The following is a 27,754-nucleotide window of genomic DNA, read 5'->3' on the forward strand; positions in this document are numbered from 1 at the left end:
ATTGCTTTCTCCCAGAAGCAGCATTAAACTCTGCATGCCCCCTTCCGCGTGGATTTATGAAGCCCCTTTCGGGGAACGAGGCGGGAAATGCGCCTGGATGGAGGAGGGGGGGGGCAGAGGATGGTGGCAGGAAGATCACCGAAAAATACAGTCGCAAGGTGATGGTGGGTTTTTCTTTCTTTCGAAAACCAAAACAGGAGCGTTCGTCGGCTGCCCAGCCCTTAGGATGTGGGAGGGCGGGGGGGGGGTATTTGGGGTTTGACAGTAATCCCGGACCCCGGCTGTGCCAGAAAGGAGGTTTCCATGGCAGCAGCTGAATGACTTTGTCACACCGAGTTGGTGATTTAATGAGTCCGTTTATTGAATTCCAGGGGAAAGCACAAAGCCCTGGGAAGGGAGAGCCTTTTTCATTGCAGCCCCAGATGCTGAATTTGGGGGGGGGGGAGGTGTGGAGGGGGAATAAACGGTGTCTCCAATCATGGCACGCCTGAGAGAAGGGGGGCTGCTGGAGGAGAAGGGGGGGCCGGTTGGCTGGCCGTTCTGCCTGCTCAGAATGCTAATGATCCAGGGAAACTCTCTGGCTTGCCTGCTGATGCTGTTGGGTCCTTAGGGGCACAGTTTTGCATTTTCTTTCAGCGCCTGCCTTTGAGAGAACGGGGCGATCGGAGCGTTGATATATTTTATTATTCTCCGTGTTTTTATTTTGATGTACCCTGCCCTGAGTCTGCAGAGAAAGGACGGGCAATGAATATACAGATAATAATAAAAATTCCAAAGCAGAGTTCATGGGGATGAAGAAGAGCTGTTTGTTTATACCCCGCTTTTCACTCCTCCAAGGAGTTCCAAAGCGGCTTACAAACACCTTTCCCTTCCTCTCCCCACGACGGACACCCTGTGAGGTGGGTGAGGCTGAGAGAGCTCTAAGAGAACTACTCTGCAAGAACAGCTTCAAGAGAACCGTGAGTGCCCCAAGGTCTCCCAGCTGGCTGCATGCGGAGGAGGAGCGGGGAATCAAACCTGGTTTTCCAGATTAGGGGCTGCCGCTGTTACCCACTGCACCACACTGTCTCTCGTGAGGATGTTCAGATTGAAACAAAAATGAGGAAGCTGGTTCAGACAAAGGTCAGCATCACACCCCTTCCTGTGACACACCAGCTCTCTTTTGGGTGGAACGGAGCACTATGAAGAGACCCGTGGAATGTTTTTTCTTTTGTAGGATCGCGGCCACTGATAGATATATCCACAAAGTCTCACCTCTTTGTCTGAGCAGCTCTTGGAAATGATTCATCTTACGTCCCTAATGATGAAGCTTTCCCAACAATTTGAGACCTATTCGGTACAAGGAAGTGGCCCAGCGAGGAGATGTTGGGAGAGTTTTATGTGGCACTTCCTTTATTTTCTAGTTGTCCGAATAAATATATCCTGTTTCAAAAACTTAAGATAAGAAGAAAAAGAACTGTATTCTGCTTTTCACCTCCTGAAGGAGTCCCGGAGCAGCTTACAAACACCATTCTTTTCCTGTGAGGCAGGTGGGGCTGAGAGAGCTCTGAGAGAACTGCTCTGAAATGAAAGCCCTAAGTGAACTGGGACTGGCCCAAGGTCACCCAACTTGCTGCATGGGGAGGAGCGATGAATCAAACCCGGATTTCCAGATTAGAGGCCGTGCTCTTAATCACTACACCATGCTGTAATTAAGTAATTTTAATAATTGCAAAAGTTCTACAAGTAATGGTAATATGCTCTCCTTCACCCATCAGGACTGCCACTCTCAAAACTAGACAGAATATCAGATGTCTACAAGTTTATTTTTCAGGAAAATGCCATTTTTAATGAAGCCGCGCAAATGTTTGTCTGTTTCAATGGCGAGGGGGAAAAGATTCTCCATTCTTATTTTTTTTTTCCCCTCGCCACTGAAAACAATGGAGGTCGGATGGAGTCTCTTTGGGTACCCCTTAGAACTGGATTCTCTAGCCCAATCTTTTTGAAACTTGGGGGTTGTTTAGAGAGGAGGTTCTTGCAGATTTGCTGCAAATTTGGTGCCTCTACCCCAACCTCCTCCCCCCCCCCAGACCACAAAATACAAAGGGGCAATTTCCCATTGACTTGAATGGAGCCATTGATTGTGATGGGGCCGAATCCAAGCCAGGGAAGGGCCCTTCAGGTGCTTTGGATTCAGCCAAATCTGAAATGGTCCGAATACTTCCCCCCCCACACACACACACACACATGCATAACCTCGATAGGGTTTAATGCCACATATCTCACCTTCCAAGGTGGCCGCCGTGTCCCCTCTGAACCTCTTCTTCTCCAGACTGAGGCTTTCCGAGCGGCCCCCAGCGGCCCTCCGCCCTTCCTTGTAGGACTTTCTTCATTGCTCTCTTCTGCATCTTCTCCCTTCTGTCCACATCCTGCTAGAAGTGAGGCCTCCAGATCTGCACACTGGACTCCAGGACGGGATTCAGCTTAGGTCTGGGGTAGTCAACCTGTGGTCCGCCAGATGTCCATGGACTACAATTCCCACGAGCCCCTGCCAGCAAATGCTGGCAGGGGCTCGTGGGAATTGTAGTCCATGGACATCTGGCGGACCACAGGTCGATTACCCCTGGCTTAGGTGGTGGAAGCAGATGTGCAGTCCCAGCGGCCCTCAACTCCCTATCCAAACCAACCCTCTAATGCCCAGGAATCAAACCCCGAGCATGATGTTCGCAAGGCACAGCCGATCCCTGTGGTGCAGGCCAGACGCAAGGGATACACAACCTGTGGTTGTTGAGGCCGACTGCATCTAACCCTCTGACCGCTTCTCTCTTCCGACTCCTCGTAGTCAACACCTTGGCCGGCTACGAACTCTTACCGATCCAGCAATCTTGGCTGGTGCAGCCGTGATACATCCGTGGCTCAACATTTTAATAGGTTTCTTATATTGCAGAATATATTGGTTTTACTGAGCTTAAATCCCTAAGTAAATAAATAGAGCGCGGAGCAAGAGTTGCTACTTCACAAGGCCAAAAACTGACAAATTCTGCAATCAAAAATATTCCAGGGAGGAAAAGGAAGGAGGACAAGTTATGGGGCGGGGGGGCGGGGGGGGGGGGCTGTGAAATCATAGAGCTGAAAACGTGCCAGAAGAAATTTTTGAGATGTTTTTAAGGCCTGCCAGGAAATGTGCGGGGAGCAGCGCTTGGAGAAACGTCATTTGCCTCTAAGCTTCTTTCCCGGCTATTAAGACCTGATGTCAGGCCCCGTTCTCGGGAAACAACTGGACTACCGCCGCGTTGTCGGCTGCCCCAGTCCTTGGAACGGGCTCTCTTTAAAGACTCTGTTTGGAACACATCAATAGGAATAGTCACCCTGCTGACCCAATTCTGCTAAGGTTCTTTAAGGAACAGAGGGGCGACTGTTCCCGGGGAGGAGCATGAGTGTGCCAAACGCAGCATGTGATGCCTTGCTGAGGGACTGTGGCAGGCCCATGGGCCACAGGGAAGGTGTTTCTGCTGGCTGGCCCCGTTGGAAAGTTCCTGCAGGCAGAAATAATCTTGCTCCGATAACTGCTTGTCTTGAGGATCAGCTAGTGAAACCACTTTGGGCTCTGACTCTTGTCTTCAGGAAGGCTGTTCTGTAGCTCCAATAGATACGGGTCCATTCTCTGTGTGTGTGTATATGAGAAAGGGGGGGGGGGAGAGAATATGGCCATTGCCAGATAGATGTTGTGATCTCCCTTGACCAACCAAGATTTATTCAAGGTGTGAGCGAAAGCCTCTGTGTAAAAGCAGCCAACAAGGGAGGGGCCATGTGGAAGCAGTCTATCTGATTGACACTCTAGAACTCTGCTGTCGGGCTTCCATTTGGACTGGGAGCTGCAAGTGTGTTTTACCCGCAAGTATCTAGACTTTGGAGTGGGAGTTGGGCTGCCTCTCTCTGCCTGCAACCGGGACAGGGATTGTTATTGTCTCCTTTGGACCCAAAGTTCCTGCTTCGACCAGTCAGGCTCAATGCCTAGCAGGGGTTCAACAGGTCACCACCCCAAGCACCGAGACTGGGGCGAGCTGTTACAAACAGAGAGAGAGGAAACAACACAACAAAACGTCTGGACATCCCCGCAGAGGGAAAGCCCCAGACGAGTCACAAAGGAAACTCTGCGTTTCCAGTTGCCATCCAGTTGTGTCCTTTCCTGCTTTGCAAGTTGCAGATTGGGGCTGGTCGTTCAGCCCCGGCATCCACAGGGCAGGCAGAACAGAGAACAGCCCGTCTGATCAGCCCGGGCCGTGGCCTTGCTCTGTGGATCAGCAAACAAAACGGCCCCCGTTTGAGACCTCCCTAATCACGAGGTCACAACTGTTGTCGCCATGCATGCTGGGTCAGTGACCCTGTTCTTGTTTTTGCGGGTGTGATGGGCCCTAAAGCCTTAGGCCTGTATTTATTTCCTGATATCAGGGATGCCAGTCTCCAGGTGGGACCTGGAGATCTCCTGGGAGGTGGCTGGCCATCGCCTGCCTCCCATGTCATGACCTTGGCACTCCTTGGAGGTCACCGTTCCCAGCGCTAGCCAGGGACGACCCTGCATAGCTTCCGAGATCTGATGGGATCGGCTTGGCCTGGGCTATCCAGTTTGGGTCCACTGTCACAGAGGGATCTGAAGAAGTGAGCCGTGATTCACCAAAGCTCCTCTCCTACCACAAATTCTTGAAGGTCTTGAAGGTGTTCCTGGCCTCTGGCTCTTTTCTGCTGCTCCAGACAGACTGGCACAGCTAGAAGGGAGCAGAGACTCACACAAGCTCTTCCCCTGCCCCAAATTCTGTTAGTCTTGAAGGTGCTCCTGGCCTCTGGCTCTTTTCTGCTGCTCCAGACTGACAGGGCTGCTCATCTTGACCTGTCTCCACAGAAAGAGCCACAAATATTGTTAGACTCTGGCTCTTTTCTGCTGTTTGAGAAGACTCAGATTCATGGATCCTGGACCCAACTCTTACACCCACAACCGCACAGCAGCTGAGGTGGGGGGACAGCTTTATTTCTGTTTTTTCAAGGGGAGCTCGAATTGGGAGGAGGAAGGGCTGCTGCCTGCTGTCTCCCCCTTTCATTGTCCTGCCCAAAGCCATGCTGCAGGGGAATCGTCTCCCCAGTTTTGCTGCTGCACGTGGGGCATCTCTGCAGAAAGCAGGAGGCGGACTCCCTCCCACTGCAGCTTCTGCACAGGGAAATGGCTCCGTTCCAAGACCGTTTTGGGCCCTCCTGCTTTTTCTCCCTTTCCAGAATTCATTCTCCGCAGCTGCTGTGTGGACCACAGGGGAAAAGAAGGCAGCTCTTTTATCCTGGTAAAAATGCATTTTTTTTAAAAGCCCCGGCATCTCCTGTAAACAAGTATTTCACTATAGCGGTCTCGTATTGCTGTGTCGTTTTGCCAGTCCTCAGTTGAAGGTACAAATGAATCCACATGCATCAGAGCAAGACCTGGGAATGGCAAAGAGCAGTTAGACTTGGATTGCTCTTTCAAGGGCTCAGCTGTGGGCTGACAACTGTTACCTACGTCTGTCTTGGGGCACTAAAAAAGAAATGCAGCAACTGGCATTCCCCCCCCCCCACCCCATGGATGCCTCCCCCAGCTGGGGAACTCTCTCTCCGCCTCTGAACTGACTTGTCTGGCTAAATTGGGCAGCAGCTTTTGTCTTGCTGGAATCTCTGGAATGGAAGTGCGATTGTCCGGCCCGTGGCTTGCGTTGACAAGACTTTTCTCTCCTGCTCCGTCCCTTTCGCATTTAGCTGTCCGTTTCCTTCTCATTGACTGCATCAAAGCAGCGGTCCATCTTGGTTGGTCTTTGTTACCCGTAAGCAAGCCTGATCCCATCAGATCTCAGAAGCCTAGCAGGGCTGATCCTGACTAGTATTTGGGTGGGAGGCCTCCAAGGAACACGAGGGGTCATGACACAGAGGCAGGCCATGGCAAACCACCCCCAAGCATCGCTTGTCTGGCTTCCAGACAGTCTTCAGATCTCCTGGCTGCACTGCAAGCATGTTGCACTGTAAATTATACCCATAAATGGGTTCGGGTATTCCATAGGAAGGTGCAAGCGTGCTAAGATTTGCAGCCCAGAGATTGCACAGAGCCACCTCCTTTCCCCAGTTCTGATCCAGCAGAGAAAAACCAGGTGCTTGCTTACATCCCTCCAGGATCACGTGTGCTGTTAGAGAGATGAAGGTGCAGGCTTAGAGCAGAGCTGCAGACTAAAAGGAGAAGCGCTTGCCTTATGGTTAGATGTCAGCTATCTGGTGAAAGTGACGATGAGTCATTGCAGGATTGAGTCTGAGCAGCTGGCGTTTAATTATAAAACCTATCAAGGGATGCTGTGGGCTGTGAACGTGACTTAGCTATACACTGATGGCTCCCTACTTGAATCCTGAAATCCTTGACTTCTCGGAGTGGACTGTGCTTGCCTGACTTCTGGAATTCTGAACCTCAGTCTGAAATGACTTTGTACCTTGTCTCCTCCCACGACTTTGGATATTTGAAAGAATTGCGAAGGTTGCTGCCATCTGATACCAGCCCCTGGCCAGACCATGATGTTCTATAAAATGCCACATATAAAAACCATCTTCCAAATAAAACTAAAAGTTCCAGCTCCAGGAACAAACACCACCTGTGAACCTCCCAAAGCCACCCCACCCCAGGAATACAATCCACAATGTTCCACTCAAAGAAAGGTCATGGCAAGCATCTCACCCATAGTGGATTAGAAGGCCTGGGTCTCATTCGGCTTCTTTGGAAGGTGGGCTGTATGGGAGGAGCTGTGCCTGCAGGATGGAGCCTGACTGCAGTTTTCATGGGTGCCTATTGAGCAGCCCCCATGTTGCAGTGGGATCCTAAGAGAGGAGAGCTGGAGGCAGTCTGGTACTTCCAGCTTTGGGGACACAGTGTGCGGTGTCAGGGATCAGGGAATCATTTAGGAGGAGGGGACCCACTAGCTTATCCAGAAAGATTGCATTCATTTTTGAGGGGGGGGGCTCTTTGAAGAGGAGGGGGGTTTCCTGCTTATTTTGCCTGTGTGTGTGGGAGGGGGCATATACTGCAGATTTCCCATAAGTCCGCAGGCTTCTGGGCATGACATAAACCAGCCTGGTAAGGAGATTAGGAGTTCATTTGGAGGAGTGTAGGCATCTGCCACTGAAGGTGTGTGTGGGCAGGGGGGGGTTCTGCCCCTCTGGGATTACTCTGCAAGGGGCCGACATCTTATCTCCTCGTTGCAGGGCCTCTTCAGAAAATAAATAGTCATTCGCAAGGGACTCTCTTGGAATGCTGCAATAGCCACAGACCCAGTAAAGTCTGGCGACAGCATTTACTCCTCAGTGCCTGTTCCCCATCTGACAGCTTTATTAATTTTTTTCTTCTGTTTTCCATTCTGCCATGGACAAAAAAGTGACATATTAGATTCTGTTATGCTCACTTGAAGCAGACTGAAAAGAGGAGGGAGGGGGGGGGAGGAAGGAAGGAAGGAAGGAAGGAAGGAAGGAAGGAAGGAAGGAAGGAAGGAAGGAGGGAGGGAGGGAGGGAGGGAGGGAGGGAGGGAGGAAGGAAGGAAGGAAGGAAGGAAGGAAGGAAGGAAGGAAGGAAGGAAGGAAGGAAGGAAAGGCTGCAATAGAGTCAGTGCATGTGAAAAGTGAGAATAATTTTTTAAAAATATTTCATGTAGAAACGTTTCTTTTTTGCCAGCTTTTTTTGCTGATACTGGCAAGCCCTCCAAATATGTCTTGGACCTCTCTTGAAGAGAGATTCAGGTGGTCGCCATGTTGGTCCGTAGCAGCAGAACGAAGTTGGGAATTTGGGACTCTTTTAAGACAACGGAGTTTTATTCAAGATTACTAGCTTTCATGCGCAGATAAATTGGAAGGGAAGTTACCATCTGTACATATAGGCAGAGGGTGAGCAGTCAGATCGCATCATGATGTTTACAAAGCTGCACCTTTATATAATATAATATAGATATATTACGTTTGGATTTTATTTATGGAACGCAAGTATATTAAAATATTAAAAACAATAAAAACAGCAGGGAGTGACATTTTTTTCTGTAGGTCACAGATATCTAAGTTAGTTGTATCCTAACAGCAGATCCGCCTTGAAGGAGGTGGGGATTCTTGGCTAATGCAATCCAAACGTTTCTTTTTAGAAATGAAGCCGAATGCTCTCTCATAATGCCCTGGCTTGGCCAATTCAGTAATCTTGTTAATCCCAACGAAACCCCTGGCGGTTCAGACTCTGCTGGGTAGTATTTTGACTTTAAAACTTCCCCTACAGAGTCACTGTACGTCAACCGTGACTTGACAGGGAACTCTTGCACATGTTTTATCTTGTATAAAAGAAATAAAATGGGATTTTGCTCCCTGATGGAGTTCTCCTGTAGGTAAGAACAGAGTTCAGGGCTATAAGACTCCTTCTTCCTTCCCTCCCTCCCTTCCTTCCTCCTTCCTTTCCTCCCTCTCTCCCTCCCTCTCTCTGTTTCTTTGTCTTCCTTCCTTCCTTCCTTCCTTCCTTCCTTCCTTCCTTCCTTCCTTCCTTCCTTCCTTCCTTTCCTAGCTTCTGTGCAGTCAGATCCCTCTCGAGGTGGATTAGGAAGAGCAAGTGCAGAACTAGGTCACTGATCTAAAGGAGAGAGCTCTCCTGGCAGCCCCGTTGCCCTTTTCAAGCCGGCACAAATTGGGTGCGGGCAGTTGAAGCAGAAAGGGCAGTAGTTTGCGTTCACAGTTTGTAGCTTTGCATCAGTTCCCTGGATTCAGTGGCTCGCTTCAAAAGCTGACGTTTGTCACATTACGGTCATAACCACTCTGTGTTCTGGGACCCTCAGTGTACAGGCCGAGGGGATCTTTCAGCTGCATTCAGCTAAAGGTAGGTGGGTCGTGATGGCGATCTGCCTTGGCACAGTCTGTGCCCCTCCCCAAGTGCTTGCAAACCCTGCGTTTCCACAGACAAGGCACAAGTCAATTTCCTGCAAAATCGCAGTCTGTGTTTTTCACATCTCCGGAGCGAAAAGTTAGTTGTCAGGCTTGTTGCTTCATTTCCCCCCTTCCCCTTTGCTGGCTGATGCCAGACGTGAGAGTCTGTGAAGAGGCACTTTGTTTTAATTCTGTCTGCCCCACGTTCCCTTCCCAGACACTGAGAACTGTTCAAATATAGCATCGGCCGCTTTGTTAATTACTCCGTTTGCACTTTCCGTCTGCCTGAAAGACTCTTTCCCTCGCTTCGGCCTCCTGGATGCTGCTGCGTTCTCCATCAGAGCCGAGATGGATGCACATCCCTTCCCTCGGATGCGTTAGTGCGTCTTCTTCTGTGCTCAAAGGATGCTCCTTCTGGAAACCTTAAAACAGGATTACTCAGGGAGGGCTTCGTGAAGCTCTGGGGTTTCGTGACGGCCCTTGAAGGTTCTCCCAAATGGGTGGGAGTTCGTTAATTTTTAATATACTTTTAAAATTTGCTAAACATTTATCAGTTGGTATGACCATATCATGTGGATCATGTTGACCCACCTCCCCCCCCCCAAAAAAAAGGACAGGGAAAGATGGGGGGAAACGGCCCTGGCTGCCCTTACAATGGGAGCGAAACTGAGGAGGCGGCCTGACCTCCAAGCAGCCGGCCAGTCGAGTGACCCGTCCTGCCTTTAAAAGACGGCCACCGTCCTTGCTCAACATGAGTGCTGAAGCTAGAACAAGCCCTGCGCCAGTCACTGGCTCCCTTCTTCAGGTGACACGGCTACCCAACTCGTCCCAGGAGAAAAGAGCAACAGTCAAGGGACCAGTCTGCACACATTGGATAATGCAGGCTTAATGTGCTTCTTCTGCAGCTGGATTTTCCTGTGCAGAACAGGGAAATCTATTTCCAAAGTGCATTGTGTGTGGGATGGGCCCAGGAGCACCTTCAAGATGACCCACATTGGTGGTGGGGAGGAGCTTTCGAGAGTCCCTGCACACTTCGAGCTGTGACCCTGTGGCTGCCCGCGCTCTCCACAGCTCAGTTCTGAGTCCTGTACGCAAGATGCGGCTGCAAGATCCTGTTTTGTGCAGGAGCTGCGTCACATGATTTCTCGTTTCACGCAGGCCTTAATTGTATTCTTTTGCACCATCTGTACTGTGACGCTGGGAGGATTTGCCGCTGGATGCAGAATGGTCTGGGACACCAGCCTCCCTCTCCTCCAAGGGGGACCATAGTTGTACCCCCACCCCTTTTCTCTTTGCCTCTGGCTACCAAAAGAAAGTCCTGATGGATGAGGGGATCTCTTGAATAGGAGCCCTAAAGAGAGGTGCTGAAATTACGCTGCAGTTGCAGAAGATGTGTGATCACAGTCCTCAGGGTGGGGGGGGGAGATTATTTTCACGGGTGGGAAGAAGGGCCCCAAACCTGGGACCCCTGCATGGCTGGCATTCAGGCAGATGCAATGCTTGCACTCCCCGATGATGCATCACTTTCCCGTTTGGGGGTTCAGCAGACAAAGCAGGCCTGTGTTCAAATTCCATCTTCCATCACACGGGCTTTTCGGCAAGCCCCCCTGGAGCTCCACCGATCCCTCTGGGCACGGTACGAGTGGCTCTGCTAAATGGGGCATGAACCTCCCCAAGCCTTCATGCGCGGAGATGCGTCGGGCCTTGAAACACTTCCTGTTCCATTTCCTGTTGCGACAAGAAGCAGCGATCTGCAGACAGGAGCTGTTCAGAGCGAGGCTTCCCCTCCCCACTCATGACCAGGGACGTTTTGGGATGAGACAGAAACACCCTCCAGAGCCTGCCTGCCTCCTCCTTTCAAAAATACGTGACTGGGCAAATGGCGTGGCTGAACAAGAGGGCAAAATGCTGCCCGTGCTGCAGGGAAGGGATTTCGGGAGGCCTCTGAAGGACCCCGTCATCCTTTGGCTGGTCAGCGGCCCTCCGGGCAGCCGGAGCCCTCCCTGCTTTTTGTTTCTCCCGTTTTCCTGGAGCCTCCCAAGATCCCCGCCTGTCACTTGCATCTCCTGCTTGGCGGGCAGGAACGCAGGCTCAGCTAGAACAGCAAAGATTCGGGTTGCCATGGGAACGGAGACGGAGGGGGCTGCTGCGGCGTTAGCAGAAGTGGTTTTCTCGCCTCCATCTCCCTCCCTCCCTCCCCGCCGCCTCCCTCCCCCCCCCCATCCCCTTCCTCCTGCTGCACCCAACGCTCTGCTATCTCTTTCCTTCAAAGGAAACGATGCGCATAATGTGCTCGGTGATCTCCGGCGGCTTCCGCTTGAAACCTGCCTTCCCCTCCCCTTCTGTGTCCTGCTGCGGCGGGTACAGTGCGAGACGGAACAGTTTGTGCACGTCGTCAGTAGCTCCGGATTTCTGAAGTGGCCCAGGAAGGAATCGCCCGAGGGCACCCCGGCACCCCACCCCTGGCCACGAAGGAGTCTGGAATCGTCAAGGGCTGGGATGGAGGTTTTGAGGAGCCCTGGCTCAAGGGTAGAGCACCTGCTTGGCATGCACAAGGCCCCAGGTTCAATCCCCGGCATCTCACTTAAAGGACACGGCAGTAAGTGATATGGAACAGGGGTAGTCAACCTGTGGTCCTCCAGATGTCCATGGACTACAATTCCCATGAGCCCCTGCCAGCGTTGCTGGCAGGGGCTCATGGGAATTGTAGTCCATGGACATCTGGAGGACCACAGGTTGACTACCCCTGATATGGAAGACCTCCGCCTGAGACCCTGAGCAGATAATACTGAGTGGCCATGAGGGGAGGATCCTGCTTCTCAGTTGCTGCTGACGCCCAAAATGTCTTGCCTGAAGAGTGAGGGATAAAGGGGCACCCAGGCTCTTCAAAGCTTGCAAGCTAAGCGGGGCCACCCTGCCTAGTGTTTGGAAGGGAGACCTCGGAGTAGCAACCGGGCAGGGCCTCCATAAGTCAGCTGTGACTAGTTGGAGACCTGCCCACCAGCCTTCAGTCACTGACTAGGGAGGTCTTGGCCACGACCGCTGAGGGGGAAAGGTCCCATGCGCAGATTTCATGCGTGTCGGCCAGAGATGTTGCCGCTCAGAGATGGAAGAATCATGATTGCAGATGGGCTTGGGAAACGGTGCATGGAGAAGACAGGCCCTGTTGACACCTTCTCTTCGTCACCCGCCATGCTCCTTGTCCTGCCGAAAGGGAGACGGCAAACGTCAGGTGCCTTTTACGAGGCGCACACCCAAAGCTGGCTTTGAAGATGCGTAGGCTGTAATCTCTGGACAGGGCAAGGCCTGCGTCTGTGTACCCCGAGTTACCCCGAGAGGACGCTGGTCTCCTTCTGTGCTAACACACCTCGTCTCCGTCCCTCCCGAGCCTCCTCTGCTGTTTCTGCTCAGCCGGGGGTTGCACTGCTGCGACGTCCTTGTTTCCACTCAAAGGCTGAAGCCATGTCTTCCCAAGCCAGATTTCAAAATCCTTCTGCGGTTGGAGAGATTTGCAGTCCTCTCCATGCTCTGTGGGAGCAAGACCAGTGCCAGAGCTGCACGTGGCCCTCTGGTTTGTATTAAAACACATCTGGAGAAATTTGTGGCACAAGCCTTTGGCCGCAGGTCCAGCAGAGGAGGAGAAACAGCTCCTCTTGTGCACATTAGATGTGCAAAGGTCGAGTCCAGGGGCACCTGCCAGGCCAAAGTTTTATTGCCAGCGTATACCTCCTGGACTCCAATTTCGTTCTGCTGCCTCAAATCAACAGGGCCACCCGCGGGAACACAGTCAAGGGACAATTTTTGCCCTCTTTCAAGGCCAGAGGCCAGCAAAGTGATCGGGAGACGTGAGAATATCTGTGCTCATAATTTCCTGTGTAGTTCTGATGAAACCGGCAGTGGCTTCTCGTCCCGTTACATCCAGTTGTTTACCCAGATTCTTAATGGGCGTGTTTGTAATTTTGCTGTTTCTAAATTTTTCTAGCCTTGTCAGGAGGCAGGGCAAGGAGCTTCTGTGTGGGACTCTTTCCCCCCCAGGATATTTGCTGGCTTGCTCAGTGCCCTCTTTGTCTCCTGAGATTTCCGACAACCTTCTCCCCTCCCTCTTTCTAGCCCATTGGGTAGAGGCGAGAGCTGAAATATCTCTGATCCAGAGGAGTTGTCTTAATGGAAACGGAGATGGCAGCTAATAGGATCCCTTGATTTTTTATTTACTTTATCTAAAAACTCCTGCCCTTTCCGTTAATGGGGGCCCAAAGCAGTTTACCTTGTCCTCTGTTTTATCCTCCTGGAGCTTTAAAAAACGAGGCCAAAAGCTGACTCTTGAATGTACATATCCCTTGAGAACACACCACCTCATAGGTGCCTGTTTGGAGAGGACAGCCAAACCATAATCGGATCGTTCTTCACCCGAAGAGCCGTTCACACGTGGAATTCCCTGCCACAGGAAGTGGCAGCTGCTACACGCATAGACTGCTTCAAGAGGAGGTTGGAGAAACATCTGGAGCAGAGGTTCAGCTGTGGTTATGAGCCACAAGGTCTAGGGGGAACACTCTAGGTCAGGGGTAGTCAACCTGTGGTCCTCCAGATGTTCATGGACTACACGAACATCTGGAAGACCACAGGTTGACTACCCCTGCTCTAGGTGGCCAAACAGTGGCTCTCCATATGGCAGGGGCTGATGGGAATTGTAGTCCATGGACATCTGGAGAGCCACCCTGCGAAAGGAGGCTGTGTCCTCTTGGTGTTTGGGGGGCAATGGTGGGAGGGCTTCTATAGTTCCGGCCCCACCGGTGGACCTCTTGGGTCACTGTATGATTTGGGGTTTGGGCCACTGTATGATTCAGAGCGTTGGGCTGGGTGGGCCGTTGGCCTCCTTCAACCGGGCTTCTCTTGTGTTCTTTTTGTTTAAGATGAAACGTGAAACGCCTTCTGTTGGCTATTAATGCATGCATACGTATGGCTCCCTGACCAACAAAACCTTCCCTGGACAGCCACAAGGTGTGTGAGCTAATTCACTTAACCCAGGTCCAAAGAAGATTAGTGGAGAATCTCCTTTGCGGTGCTAAAGGGAGAAGGGAGAGCTCCCACCTGAGAGCAAGGGGTCGATTTTTTAAGGTTGTGTTGCAGGGAAGCTCAGATATTTGTCGGGGGGAGGGGAGGCTTCCTCAATGAGCTTCCCTGGGTGAAGGCTGGCTGCCCACCGTGGAAAATCCCTGCACAGTTTGTGGCTCTGCAGGGGCGTGTGGGATATATGCTCGGGCACGCTCCTGGGGCCTGTACCGTGTGTGTGAACCGAGAGTGCCGTGAGAGGAAAGGCAGCGTGGTATAGCCCCATCTTGCCACATCTCGGGGTCCGTCCTTGGAAGGGAGCCCACCGAGGAAAGCTCTGCAGGGGAAGGCGATGGCAGACCACCTCTGCTTCTCCCTTGCCTTGAAAGTCCCTTGCTCGAGTCTCCGTGAGTCCACAGTGACTAGATGGCCCTTCATGTACACACACACTCACACAGAGTGCTGTGTAATTTTTATCCCCCGGTGACTCACAGTCCGAGTCCCCAGTTCCCCCCGGCCCCCGCGGCCTGTGGTGGCTTTCCATTGTGGCCAGCTGAGCCTGCTAAGGCACTGCAGAAATAGCAAATTAATCGGGGATTTCCAGGGCCTCCCAGCGTGGCATAAATAAAGAAGCGTTAAATACCTGGGGCGGTGTCCTGAGGGCACCCACCTCCAGCAGCAGGTAGAGCAGAATCTTTCTCTCAGGCTTAAGACGAGATGTCGGCTAGCACATTTTTCACGCGAAATGTCTGGCGGCGGGCCAGAGAGAATCCCCCGTCTGCCCCACTTGAGAGTTAGCAACAGAAAAAGGAGAAATCCAGAGAAAGACAAAATGGTTGATGAGAAGCAATGGAAGAAAATCATGAATCAGTAATGTCATTTTTTTTTTAATGGTTGTGAAATTGTCCTTTTATGAGAAGCAGCTTGGTGTGCATTAGAGCCAGCGTGATGTCGTGTTTAAGGTTTGCAGACTCTAATCTGGAGAACAGGAATCCTCCACACATAGCCTGCTGGGTGACCTTGGGCCTGTCACAGTTCTCTCAGAGCTCTCTCAGCCCCACCTGCCTCACAGTGTGCCCATTGTGGGGAGAGGACAGGAAGGTGATTGTCAGCCGCTTCGGTAGTAAAAAGTGGGGTACAAACAGAAGCCCTTGTATTATTTATTTACTTTTATATCTATATTTATGTACTTATACGTATATCTGATTCTCCATATTAGTTTTCACCACTCTCAGGCATAACACCACAGAGAAACGTCTTAATTTTTTTTCTAATATAACTTTCCCAATGGGCCCTACATCCCTGCCCAGATGTGTTCTCCAACAGGGGTAGTCAACCTGTGGTCCTCCAGATGTCCATGGACTACAATTCCCATGAGCCCCTGCCAGCTGGCAGGGGCTCCTAGGAATTGTAGTCCATGGACATCTGGAGGGCTGCAGTTTAACTACCCCTGGTAGATCTTCTCAGCTCCTTGCATCCTCCCTCTGTGAAACGTCCCAGCCCTGTGCATTTCTCCTCTGTCCTTTCCCAGGGTGAGCCTCTGAATTTGCATGGAAAATGTCTCTCATCCACTTGGGCGCATTAAACCGGCTCTGGAGCTGCCAGCCCAGATTGCACGCATCTCTGGCCCCGGGGGGAGTTTCCTTCGCCTCCTTCTCTGTCTGATCCGTCCTGATCCGTTGTTCATTGTGGCCAACCGGCAGCCTGTCCTTGGATGGCAAAGCTTGCTTAGTGGTGCCCGGCACGGCCCTGCCAAGTGCCTGTTGGCCCTCTTCTTCTTCTTCTTCTTCTTCCCGCCTCCCCTCCTTCCCACGAAAATCCCCTTTTGACATTTCCTTCTCTCCCTGCAGCGAGAAGCGCCGCCTGCAAGTGAGCGTCACCCACCCGGTCCAGTGCAGCGTGCATGGTCGGAAATGCACCGTCTCCGTGGAAACCAGGATCGACCAATCGCAGCCAGACTTCACCAAGAACCGTGCGGGCTTCGTCCTCTGTGTGCCCGGGAATTAGCATCTCTCCTGCTAGGGGAAGGGGAGAGGAGGCGGGCGCCTTGGACAGTGGATCTTCCCTTCCCCTTGGGCCTTGAGGGGGGGGGAAGGGGGCGTGCAGAGGAGGAAGTGGCTCCGGGAGCCGCTTTGTACCCAAGTGCCTTTTGTGAACTGGCTTTTCCGTGCCTCCGCTTCTCCTCCCCTGGCCCCCTGCCGACCCACCCAGCAGCTACAGCCACTGAATAACGATTGATGGTCAGGAATGGAGAGGAAGGTGGGCGGTTGAGCGGAAGCGTCCTAACCTATTTGCCTTAAAAGCCAAACCTAGATTTTAAAAGGGAGCCGTGTTCAGGGGAGCAAGCAGAGATGTGGGGGTAGCCAGCATCTCTAATTCCTGCTCTGTCTTGCGTCTTTCCTCGCATCCAAAGGGGCTGGGAGAGGTCACTCTGCGGGATTCCCATCCACACCGGAAAGGACTTTCAGAGCAGGGGCAGGGGGGGCCTGGCCCTTTGCAGGGTTGGTGGCAGCAGTGCAGCCCCAATCTTCCTGGCCAGGGCGCCATGCGCAATATCCAAGCCGCTGGTGTCTCTCTGGCTGCTCTTCCATCACGGTCCCCTCTCACCGGTCACGGGGCCCTTTTCTGCACAGGGCCCACCGGAAGGGCTTTCCTTTTTGCTCCGGCCAAAATCAGCATCTCCCCCCCCTCCCCGAACTAATGGGCAGCCTACCTGCATCTGGGACGCACCAGAGGAAAAGTGCTTTTGTGGGGGGGGGGGTCGGGAGAGGCCAATTTAACCCCAAATTTACACCAGGCCTGATGCTGCTGGTCATGTCAGGCCAAGATTCCATTTCTTTCTGCTCAAACCTTCCTGGCCGGCAACTGGGGGCGGGATAGAGAAAGCTTTCCTCAGGCTGGCGTGTGTAAGGGGGGGCCCTTCTTTTACCAGCTTCTCCTCCTGGGGGTGTGCAATTTTTTTTTTAGTTGCTATTTTTTAGCCCAGCTGATCCCCGGCCGGTCTTCTGCCGTCCCTTTCAAATCTAAAGAGACTGCAATAGAAGCTACAGAGGCAGCTGTTTTCGGATCTACCGGGTCATTCCCGAATACATTTGAGATGCCATAATCCACCCCCAAAATACTGGCAAGGTATTTTTCAGGTAGATTTTGGCCTCGGGTAGATCCAAATCTCTGCTCCTTAAGCATCACATCTTGGGAAGGGCCCTCTTTGCCTGAAGCTGAGTTGTAGGGGATGGGGGGCAGGGGGGCCTGCTTGCGGTTGGGAAACTCCTGGAGATTTGGGGCTGGATCCAAGGGAGGGCGGGAAGACCAGTGGGGTCCAGTGCCACAGAGTCCCCCCCCTCCAAATCACCCATTTGCTCCAGGGGGACTGAGCTCTGCAGTCTGGAGAAGAGCTGTAATTCCAGGGGATGTCCAGGTTCTACCTGGAGGCTGGCATCCCTAGGGGAATGAGGGTTCGGATTATCAAATTGCTGGACATTTGGGGGTGGGGCCTGGGGAGGGCAAGAACCTCTGTGGAGTGCCATGGCAGAGAGCTCTCCCTCTAGAAGAACTGATCTCTGTAGTCTGGAGATGAGCTGTAATTCTGGGGCATCTCTGGTCCTCACCCATCCCTACGGGGTTGACTATGCCCCGCCCCTTCTCCCGGCTCCTTTCTGGCCTGCTTGATGTTTTGGTGCCTTTCGGCGGGGAGACATGCAGGACGGGGTGAGCTGTGTAGCTCCGTGTCGCTCTCAGGAGCCCCCCTGGTTTCCACCCCGATGCTCTGCCTTATGCACATCAAGCATGCGCCCATCTCATCCTCGGTGCCAAAAAGGTATTCGGGAATGGGCCAGAGATCCTTCCTGTGGGAAGGCCAGCCAGTGGTTGACCATCTGGGCTCAAGAGTTCACGCTCCGTCCTCTATTCCCAAGAGCAAGCGGGCTCTTCCCCTCCCCTCACCCCGCCCGGCCGCACCTCTGCCTCTCTTTTAATTACCGGGGAGTCCTCCCCATAGCCAAACGAACTGAGGCCTTTTAATTAGCATTTTTATGTGGCGTCCAACCAAACGGCTGGATTTGAATCATGCCCAAAGTCAGGAGGCAGGCGAGACAAGGCAGGCAGGGGTCTGGAGCCAATCCATATGTAATGTTTGTGCTTTCGCTGGTTTGTAACCAGACCGAAATATATTTTCTTGGTTTTCTCTCTAAATTAACTATTTCTGAATTGTACATTGGATTCCTTTTTTTAAAAGCCTGGGGCAATAATGTAATGAACATATTTTTAAAAGGTAGTTTTATTATAGTAAGACGTGTTTTAAGAAAGAAACCCTGTTATAATTAAAATGTATTTTGTTTACATAATTCATTGTAATAAAGAAGACTCTTACCTATACCAGCAGAGCATGTCTTTCCTACTGTCGGGCGTGTGGCCGTGACAGTCTGACGCAGCGGAACAATCGGAGTCCAGAGGAACCTTGAAGACCGGCTCGGTTTTATTCAAGGTGTACGTACGGCACACTTTGTCAGACAATGAATTGGGGGTACATGACCACATCTATCAGTATTTTGTTTTCCACGTGGGGAGGACACATTGAAATCTTGGGGCTGCAATGTGTCTTGCGTTGCTCTTTCTAATAATCCGTAAGAAGACATGCAACTGCAGGGATTTTGAAAAGACTTCCTTCCCTGCAAGGGAAAAAAAGCTTTAAAATATTCAGGGGTCTGCATCGAGTTGATGGTTTCCCATTGGCAGATTCCCTGGGTACGGTCCTTTTTGGCCCCAAGATTTAGTTCTTTCTCTGGCGTCCGTCGGATACCCTCAGCCTCTCCTTCCCCTCCCGCACCTGCCTTGATCTTCTGCATTTTTGTCTCGGAGAAGTTCAGGCTCCTCGAAATTTTTCACAAGATGGAACGGCAGAAGCTGGAAGCATTCCACCCTGACCTGGATAACCCAGGCTAGTCCAAACTCTTCAGAGGCCCAAAGCTAAGCAGGGATCGGCCTTGCTCGGGATTTGTAAGACCACCAGGGAAGTCCAGGGTCACGATCCAGAGGGAGGTCAGCTCTGAACATCTCTTGAGAGCCAGCTTGGGTGAAGAGCAGCAGCCTCTAACTGGAGAACCTGGGTTTGATTCCCTATTCCTCCGCCACATGCAACCAGCTGGGTGACCTTGGTCCAGCCCCAGTTCTCTCAGAGCTGTTCTTGCAGAACAGTTCTGTTGGGGCTCTCTCAGCTCCAACTACCTCACAGGGTGTCTGTTATGGGTGGAAGAAGGGAAGGCGATTGTTAGCCACTTTGAGACTCCTTCAGGTAGTGAAAAGCAGAGTATAAAAATCCCAGCTCTCTTCCTCCTCCTCCTCCTCCTCCTCCTCCTCCTTCTTCTTCTTCTTGGCTTGTAAACCTCATGAAGGGTTGCCATGAGTCAGCTGTGACTTGACAGAAAAACCCATACAGACAAAATACGTGGACATGCAGGAGAACTTCCATCTCGGAGAAATCTCCCGAGTTCATTTTGTTTGCAAAATTCACGGTTCAGCTTCCGTTGAAGCAGAGAAGGGGAGGTGATTTCATTTCTCCTCTACGGCTCCTGGTTGACAGTCCCTGGTGAAAACTTTCCTGTGGGAGTTGTTGACTCACCAGGATCATGGGTCTGCGTCATCCCTGCCTTGCGGGGAAGGCATCAAAGAGTGGGGGGCAGGATCACGGTGTGAGTAGCCCGGTAGATTCCGTGGGCGGCCACGTAGGTCTGAAGCAAGAGAACAAAGTTTGAAGCCTTTAAGGCCAACCAAGTTTAGTCCTGGGTTACAATCTCTTGTGTGCATGCCTTTCGTGTTTGCATAAAGTACCGGTAAAGCGCACGGGGGATCTCTCAAGGTCCTTCCACGGGGCCGGTTGGACGTAGTGATCCCAAGTCTGCAGGTGCTGCTGGGTGTGCATGCACACAAAAGCTTGTGCCCAGAATTAAACTTTCTTAGTCTTAAAGGTGCCCCTGGACTTGATCTTGGTTGAGGAGCATAGAGTTTGCATCTAACCCTGGACAGTATTTGGTGGTCACCCTCCAGCGCAGAACTCTTGGAAACCAAAAAGGTATCGCTGAAAACCACAAAGCCTTCTGGAATCAAATGGATAGCCGTGTTGGTCTGCCTAAAGCAGCGGAACAAAATCAGAGTCCAGGGGCACCTTTAAGACCAGGGGTCAAACTGTGGCCCTCCAGATGTCCATGGACTACAATTCCCAGGAGCCCCCTGCCAGCATTCGCTGGCAGGGGGCTCCTGGGAATTGTAGTCCATGGACATCTGGAGGGCCGCAGTTTGACTACCCCTGTTTAAGACCAACAAATAAAAACTTCTGCCTGAGGCCAGCGTTGTACCACTTCAATTGTCTCCTGCCATTTGAGACCAAGAACGTCTCCCAGCTCCTCGTAGGTCTGGGAGGGAGGGCCAAACTTGGTTCCCTCTTGTTTTACTACCGGTAAAAAATTATTTTAAGACAGTCACTGGCTGACTAGTAAGTAGGGGAATACCTCTGTCTTGACGGGGAGGCCAGATGCACACAAGGCCGTGGCGCCATCAACGGCAGGGAAATTTCCCTTTCAGATGCTCATTAGCAAGATAAAAGAGACTTCCTCTTCTGACTCAGCGCACGGCTGGCACACCAGCAGGTGAGACTCGGAAGCCCTTTGCCAAAACCTGTTCTGTAGCCAGTGAGGGTTTCTCAGCCGGGCAGCTTCTCTCTTCCGCAAGATCATGCCTTCTGCAACTCTGCTGGGAGGGTGGCCAGCTCCGAGTTGGGGAAGACCTGGGGACTTTGGGGGTGGAGCCTGCAGGGGGCGGGGTTTAGGAAGGGGAGGGACTTCAATGGAGTATAATAGCATATGGTCCACCTTCTAAGTGGGGGTGGGTCCTCCTCTTTTGGATGTTTTTAAGAAGAGGCTCGATAGTCATTGGACAGAAATGCTGATTTTATGAACTCAAGCAGGTTGTGAGTGGGTGGGCAGGAAGGGATGTGCCAGTGTGGCCCTTTCTTGCATACCCAGGAATTGCTCATTATGGGATGGTAGGTGGTAGGTGGTAGGATTCCAGAGATTTTTGGTGTGTGTAGGGGGTGGGGAATCACTTGGCCATGAAATTGGGGTCACTGTGGGTGGGCAGGTAGTTGTGACTTCCTGCATTGTGCGGAGGGATGGACTAGATAACCCTGGAGGTCCCTTCCAATTCTATAAACCAGGCTTTTTCAACCAGGGTTTCAGAATGGCCCCGGAAGGGTTTCTCTAACTGGGTGGGAGTTAATTGTTTTTATATAATTCTCTGATGCGACATGTGCTGATGTGACTTCCAGGGGCGTGGCAGGGAGGCGTGGCCAACTGACGTCACTTCCTGCCCGGTTCCAGGACACCTCAAAGTCTGAAAAATATTTCAGGAGCTCCTCCATGATCGAAAGGTTGAACAAGGCTGCCCTAGACTCCACCCTCTAAAGCAGCCATCTTCTGCCGGGGAACTGGTTGTTGTCACCTGGAGATTAATTCTAAGCGGTCTCCAGGGGCCACCTGAACCTTGGCCAACCTATCCATGGTAGCTGCCGACCCTGCCTACTCTTTGTGTAGCATCTGAGAGCAAACGTGTAGTTTTGCCAGCGCATTCCTGCATTAAATTAGTCCAGCATTTTCAAGAGCCACAGCAAAGGTTGGCAGGGGCTCATGGGAATCGTAGTCCATGGACATCTGGAGGGCCGCAGTTTGACTACCCCTGATGTTAGGCCTTCACGTGAAAGTAAACCCATCTTGTTCCCTCCATCCTGTTGCTCACAATGGTTCCACCGTCATCTCCCCCTTTATCAGGCAACCTGCATTAAAAACTCTCCTCCCGAAACCACCTGAATAATGGATGGTCAGTGCATTTTTATTTTTCAATCGGCACAGTACAAAAATAAATAAAAACAGTGGGGGGGGGGAAGGGAGTCACACACAGTTCTATGACTCTTGTCATATTTAGAAACCTCACATACTTACAAACGCACTATAATATACATACCCAAAAAAGGAGACCATTTATAAATTAATTTAAGTAACAATAATAAGCAGTAATCATAATATCCATTTTGGTCAACAAATATCTACAGAAGAGATTGCACACTAAAAAAAAAAGAAAACACAAAAACCCCCCAAAAAAACAAACCCCGAAACTTCAACATATACAGACGTGTAGGATTTTAGCAGGGCTTCTTTTTTCTCTTCTCCCCGCTTTCCGAAAAATGTACAGCTATGAAGAATTTCAAGTGGAAGAAATGGCACACGTCTCTTTCAACGTTTCTTTGTGAATGTTTTTTTTTTTTTGTCGTTGTCGCCGTTAACAATCGTTCGGAACGGAACTGTGTACAGCTAAAATCGGGAAGGACCTCAAATAGATATCGGAAGATGAGGAAAAGATCGGCTCGTAGCATCCGGGAGAGAATGGGAAATGTGCGCAATGTCTTGTATTATTTATTGTTTCACAACCAACTGTTCTAATGTTTGTTTGTTTTTTTGTCTGTTGTCAAAGATGCACAGTGCTGCTTTGAGCATGCAAACATTACTGTAAAGCAACAATGAAAGAACAGAAGAAGGACTCTCTCTCTCTCTTTCTCTCTCTCTCTCTCTCTTTTCTCTTGGAGTTGGCATAGATTTCGTCGTAAAACTTCCAACAGCAGCATGTGACAATCTCATTTGCCGCTTGTACGCTCAATATATCCAGTGTTGCTTTTTCAAAAATCCAATAAATAGGACCTAGGACTCTAAAAAGACCCAGACTGGGTTTTGTGTGTGTGGGTCGTTCAGTTTTCATGCTGATCTGTGCAAACAAATGACATTTACTTGCTTTCCGAAGAACCGCACGCATAAAACCTTGAATTTCCCTTTATGTATTAAAAATAATGGCTGGCGATTAGGGGCGGAGACCCTTTGTTTGAAAAAGCGGGGGTGGGTGGGGGGGTACGGGGGAGGGGGGGTGACTTGTCTCAACACACACGCCAGAGTTTTGTCCACTGGTGTTCCGGGAATTGCTGAAGAAGCCAAAGAAGGAACGCTGAAGTCGTGGTGGGGTCGGAAAGGATAAAAGCACCATCCATTTTGGAGCAGTAAACAGTCATGCAGCGGAGATTCAGATCTTTCCCTTTCCCCATCGGCTGTGGAGAAACCCCCTCCCCTCCCCAAAAGCCCTCCTTGCAAAGTCCAAGGCTTGTCAGTCCAAAGGGATGGTGCAGAGTGTCCGTCCGTCTCTCTCTCTCTCTCTCTCTCTCATTCTCTCTCTCTTTTCAAATGGCTCAGATTTTGGCCTAGCTTCCGAGAGGACGGCAGGAACCGTTCAGCCTGTCTAGCAGCTGCTTAAATATTCACAAGACCTTGGTTCCTGGTTACCTCTTAGCGTAGGCTTTTAAAAACAAAAAAAGAAAAAAAAATTCACAGCTTTATTTTTTTTTCCCCTCCTACATTTTTAATAGTGCTTTGCTGATTTGGAGTTAAGTGCAAGCAACCCTACTGAACCACCTTAAATACACGGCAGCCCCCTCTCTGCCCTTCGGCTTGAATGCCAGCATCCATGACACGTGGGGGCAGAGGGAGCACATGGGGATACTTCTCATTTGGCCTTAGTGCCGGAGCCCTGAGGTCCTTTTGTCTGCACAAGGCCTGGCCTGGGGGACTTTAAACACAGAGGGAGTGTAGCTCTCCAGTAACAAAGGGATCTCTGATTTAAAGGAATCCTAGAGCCAGAAATGCTGGCGTTTTAAATGCACAAGTCTCATTAAGACTGCAGTCCTAAAGTCTTGGGAGTAAGTAAGCCCCACTGGATACCACGGGGCTTGTTTTGATCTGGCCTCTCGAGGATTGTTCCCTCACTGAGCAAGATCCAGCAAATCAGTTCATTACATTTTCTCTGGGTTCTCAGGTCCTCGAAAGGGAACGGATCAACTCCTCTGTTTTGGGGAACTGGGAGGTTAAGTCGATTGATTCAAATTCCTAGGCATCCAGATACAATTTGTCTTTTCTTTCTTTTCTTTTCTTTTCTTTTTTTTTTGCAGACAACATCAGCTGTTCAGCTGCCCAGGGAAAGGCAGACGTTCTTAAGAGGTGGGAACAAAACGTTTAGGGTCCACAAGGGGAAATGGCTCTCCTCTTCACCAGCAATTAGGCCACGAGAGACCAGACTGCTACGCCGTCAGCCTATGTAGGGTATATTTACATCTGCTGCAGCTTATAGAAATACGGTCTCTTTGACTGCGGTGAACGATGCCTCGCTTGTCCTGATTTTTGTCCCCTTATTATTTTCCCCTTGGTCTCCCCCCCTAATCTTTGAAATGTATGGGATTCCTTTTGAATAGGACTTCACTGGAAATGCCTAGGAATTTTCCTGGCTGGGTTAGAGGGACTCCGAGGACCACGGGCTGCCAATCAGGGTTCAGCACAAATTCCTCTGAGCGATACCCAGTGAATGCTAAGTGAGAAACTGTTCCTCACAACGACCCCCAGGCTTTCCAAAAGAAATGTGGACACAACGAGGGGGGGGCACAATTCCAGCTGTCCAGAAAGCGGCAACAGAATCCGTCCCCTTGTTCTGAACCGCCCCGAAGCGGCATGGATGCAGGAATGAATAAATAAATAAATAAACCCCAAAATCAAGCATCCATCCAATTAACTTGCCAGCAAAGAATTAATACCCATGGAATGCCTTCAGGTGGGACCGTGTCTCTGCTCCAGACTGGTCAACTTTGTCCGCTGTCCGGCTCCTCTCCCCGGGACATTTCAAGAGGCTCTCTCACCTTTCCCCTTTGTCCTTCGTGTTTGAGTGCACAAAGATGGCCTCCGGTCAAGGGAGGGGCTGAAAGGATGCAGGGGGGGGGGACCCCTGCCGTTTCCTTGTGCTGCTCCTCCCCCTGCTCCCCCACAGAACCACACGTCGGCATGCAAGATTAGTCCGTTTCAGAGCTCCCTGTGGCGTTTCTTGCGCAGACTGGTGTGCAAGAGAAATCGAATCCAAAAGCGAGAATGAAAAATATTCCAATCCCTTTCCTGGACTGCTCGGTGTCGGAGCATCTCCAGGATCGGGTCCGTATGTGCTGGTCTTTTCCTTCCGGGCAGCAGATACTGTCCCCCTTGCCTGAATTCTGCCATGAGACATTAAGTGCAAGAAGTCCCTCCCCCCTCCCCCTCCGTAGATCCTTTCGGCAACAGGAAGAGGGGCAGGGGGGTCGTGGGGCTTGCTCCTCCCCTCCTGCTCCCAGTGCGGGGGGCCAAGTCCACCCCGTGCCACAAACAGACAAGCAAGCAGCATCGTTATCCACCATCAGGCCTTCCCACGTTGGGTCCCCCATCCCATCCCACCCCACCCCATCCCCCCACCCCTCCATCTTCATTTTTGTCACAAATCTCCCAAGATCCTCAGCATCGAGGCAGCAGCCAAGAGAGAGGAGGCAGCAGTGGGACACCCCCCCCCCTCCGGCCTCCCTCTTTGTCCCCAAAACAAAAGCAACGTAAAAAGGAGGGGGCTACGTCCGGGCCCTTCCTCCTCCGGACAGGGGCGAGCTCACCGGTCCAGGCCGATCAGCAGCCGGCTCTTCTCCTCCTGGGCGCTCTCGTTCTTCAGGTCGGCAAAGACCTGGGTGAAATAGTGGGGGTCGGCGTTGATCTGCAACATTTTGGGGCTCATGAGGTTGATGATGGAGAGGCAGCGATCCCAAAAGGCCTCCTTGCAGCTCTCCACCAAGAAAGGCTTGAGCGGGTAGGAGATCTCATTGCCCATGTAGGAGTAGGAGAGGTACAGGCAGGTCAGCAGGACGGCCTGCAGCTCGTGGTCCGTGGCCACCTCCGAGGAGATGACGTCCCGGCAGAGCATGTAGAGGAAGACCACGTTGGCTGGGGTGATGAAGCCCTGGTCTTGCCAGCCCTGCAGCAGGAGGGAGCGGTCCACGCTCCGGAGCCAGAGGACGGGGTCGGTGGGCGAGAGGTGCTTCAGGCGGTAGCACCGTCGGCAGAGGAACTCCCCCAGGCAGCGCAGGAGCTCGCTGGTGGACGCCTGGACGATGACCCTCTTGGGGGTGCCGGAGGCGTTGGCGTTGGGGTGGGGGGTCTTCTTGGTGGAGGAGAGGGCGTTCTTGGAGCCGGAGACCGGGTTGCCGGGGGCCGCGGGCTGGGCGCCGGGGGGCTGGGCGAAGGTGGAGAGGTTGGCACAGGAGAGGGACTTCTTCAGGTTCTCGTTGTTGAGGTGGGTGACGTTGTTCTGGTAGCTGCCGTTGGGCTGGACCTTCTTGGAGCTCTTCTTCTTGGCCGACACGGCCACGATGCGCTTCCAGGGCAGGACCGAGATGATGGAGTGGCGCTTGAGGCTCTTGTCCTTGGCGTTCTTGCTGTTCTGGACGGCCGTGTAGTGCCCCACCGTGGCCGAGCCATCCTCAAAGAGGGTCGCCTTCCGGTAGCTGGGCGACAGGGACAGGACCGTGCCCATGGTGCTGGGGGGCGGGGAGGGGTCACCGCTTCAACGCCCCCTCCCCCTGGCTTCCCCCCTGGGATTCAGACCTGCCGAAGAAGAAAAGCCAAGTCAGTCGGGGAGCCTCTGCAGAGACTGCATACCCCCCAGCCCCCCCCCTCCCGGCATCCATATTTGACAGCTGCACTTCCCCTCCCCCAACCATTGCCCTGCCCCACCTGCACCTCAGGGCTTGGGTGATCTCAGGGAGACCCAGGATCGAATCCCTCCACAGGCTGGGCAAGCTCCATGGGTCACCTTGCCCAGCCCCTTCGCTCCTTTGGCCTAGCCTACCCGGCAAGGTTGTTGCGGGGGTGCAAGGGGGGGCGGAGGAGGGCGCCAGCTGCCTGGGGGCCCCACTGGACAGGGAGGGAAGGTGGGGGGTAAATGGATTCTAGAGCCGGGCCGCCCGCCCTTGGTGCCTGTCCCCTTGTCGCATTACAGCACAGCCTCGCGTCGCCCCTGCAGGAGAATCCCGCAGCCAAGCGCCGCTCCAGCCCCGGCCACGCAGCCCTCGGGGCACGCCAGGCGGCCGCCCCCGACCCCCGGGGGACGGCAGGGGAGGGGAGGGGAGCCCGAGGCCCGCCCGGTGGGGCCGCTCGGTGGCCATGTTGCTCCGCTGCGGCAGGACAACAAAGGGGCGGCGGGCACCTCCGCAGCCCGTCGCCGGCACCACAAAGCGGGCAGCGCTCCACCGGGCAGGGCAGGGCAGGGCAGGGCAGGGGTCTCCGGGGCAGGCCTGGCCACGCAGCGCCCCCCCCGCCCCCTCCCCAGAGGCCGCGCCACGGAAAGGCTGCCCCCCCACACACACGCACACACACACGCCGTGCCCCGAAATGGTCCGGAGGCGGGTGGCCCCCTTGGCGCCCGCGGGCCCCCTCCCCTCCCCTCCCCTCCGCTCCCCGGCCGGGCCGGGCTGGGCTGGGCGGGCGAGACGTACCCTCCGCCGGGCGCGCTCTGTCCAGGGTGCTGCAGGGCCGGCCGGGCCGGGCGGGCGGCGGCTTCCCCGGCGGGGCTGGTGGGCGGGCAGGGCAGGGCAGGCCCCCCGGAGCCGGTCCCCCAGCGCCCCCCGCCGCCCCTCGCCTCGCCCCACCGCCGCCCCCCGCCCGACCCCGACGCCGCTGGCGCGCTCGCTCCGTCCGCCCGTCCGCCCCGCCGTCCGCCTGCCTCGCCTCGCCTCGCCTCGCCCGCTCCGCCTGGCGCTCGACGCCGCTCCGGCCCAGCCGCCGCCGCCGCCGCCGCTCCCCGCCCGCCCGCCCTCCTGCCGGCCGGCTCCGCCCTCCTCCCGCCCCACGGCCCGCCCCACGGCCCG

The 27,754-nt window shown here is 53.0% G+C and overlaps 2 protein-coding genes across 3 annotated transcripts in view; one reads left to right on the forward strand and one right to left on the reverse strand.

Annotated features, from left to right (window-relative positions):
- The window catches only part of MYO1D (myosin ID), a 91,466-nt gene extending 73,124 nt beyond the window's left edge, over positions 1 to 18,342 (forward strand). The window contains exon 22 of the mRNA XM_077313879.1: positions 15,819 to 18,342. Coding sequence (XP_077169994.1) covers positions 15,819 to 15,975 — 157 coding nt within the window. The 3' untranslated portion in view covers positions 15,976 to 18,342. The remainder of the gene's footprint in view (positions 1 to 15,818) is intronic.
- Positions 18,343 to 21,825: 3,483 nt separating this feature from the next.
- Positions 21,826 to 27,554, reverse strand: CDK5R1 (cyclin dependent kinase 5 regulatory subunit 1). 2 transcript variants are annotated; one of them, XM_077313977.1, is made up of 2 exons: positions 27,383 to 27,554; positions 21,826 to 26,492 (listed from the first exon to the last, which is right to left on the reverse strand). In XM_077313977.1, exon 2 carries the CDS (start codon positions 26,419 to 26,421, stop codon positions 25,504 to 25,506), a length of 918 nt encoding a protein of 305 aa, XP_077170092.1. In that variant the 5' UTR covers positions 26,422 to 26,492; positions 27,383 to 27,554; the 3' UTR covers positions 21,826 to 25,503. The 2 variants fall into 2 exon arrangements, with proteins under 2 accessions (XP_077170092.1, XP_077170093.1); XM_077313978.1 differs by lacking the exon at positions 27,383 to 27,554 and adding an exon at positions 26,628 to 27,085.
- Between the last annotated feature and the right edge of the window lie 200 nt (positions 27,555 to 27,754).

The sequence above is a fragment of the Paroedura picta genome, chromosome 16 (genome assembly GCF_049243985.1).
Source record: "Paroedura picta isolate Pp20150507F chromosome 16, Ppicta_v3.0, whole genome shotgun sequence".
Lineage (NCBI taxonomy): Eukaryota > Metazoa > Chordata > Lepidosauria > Squamata > Gekkonidae > Paroedura > Paroedura picta.

Coding starts and splice junctions, on each gene's coding strand:
- CDK5R1 (XM_077313977.1), bottom strand. CDS start 26,421: ATGGGCACGGTCCTGTCCCTGTCGCCCAGCTACCGGAAGGCGACCCTC.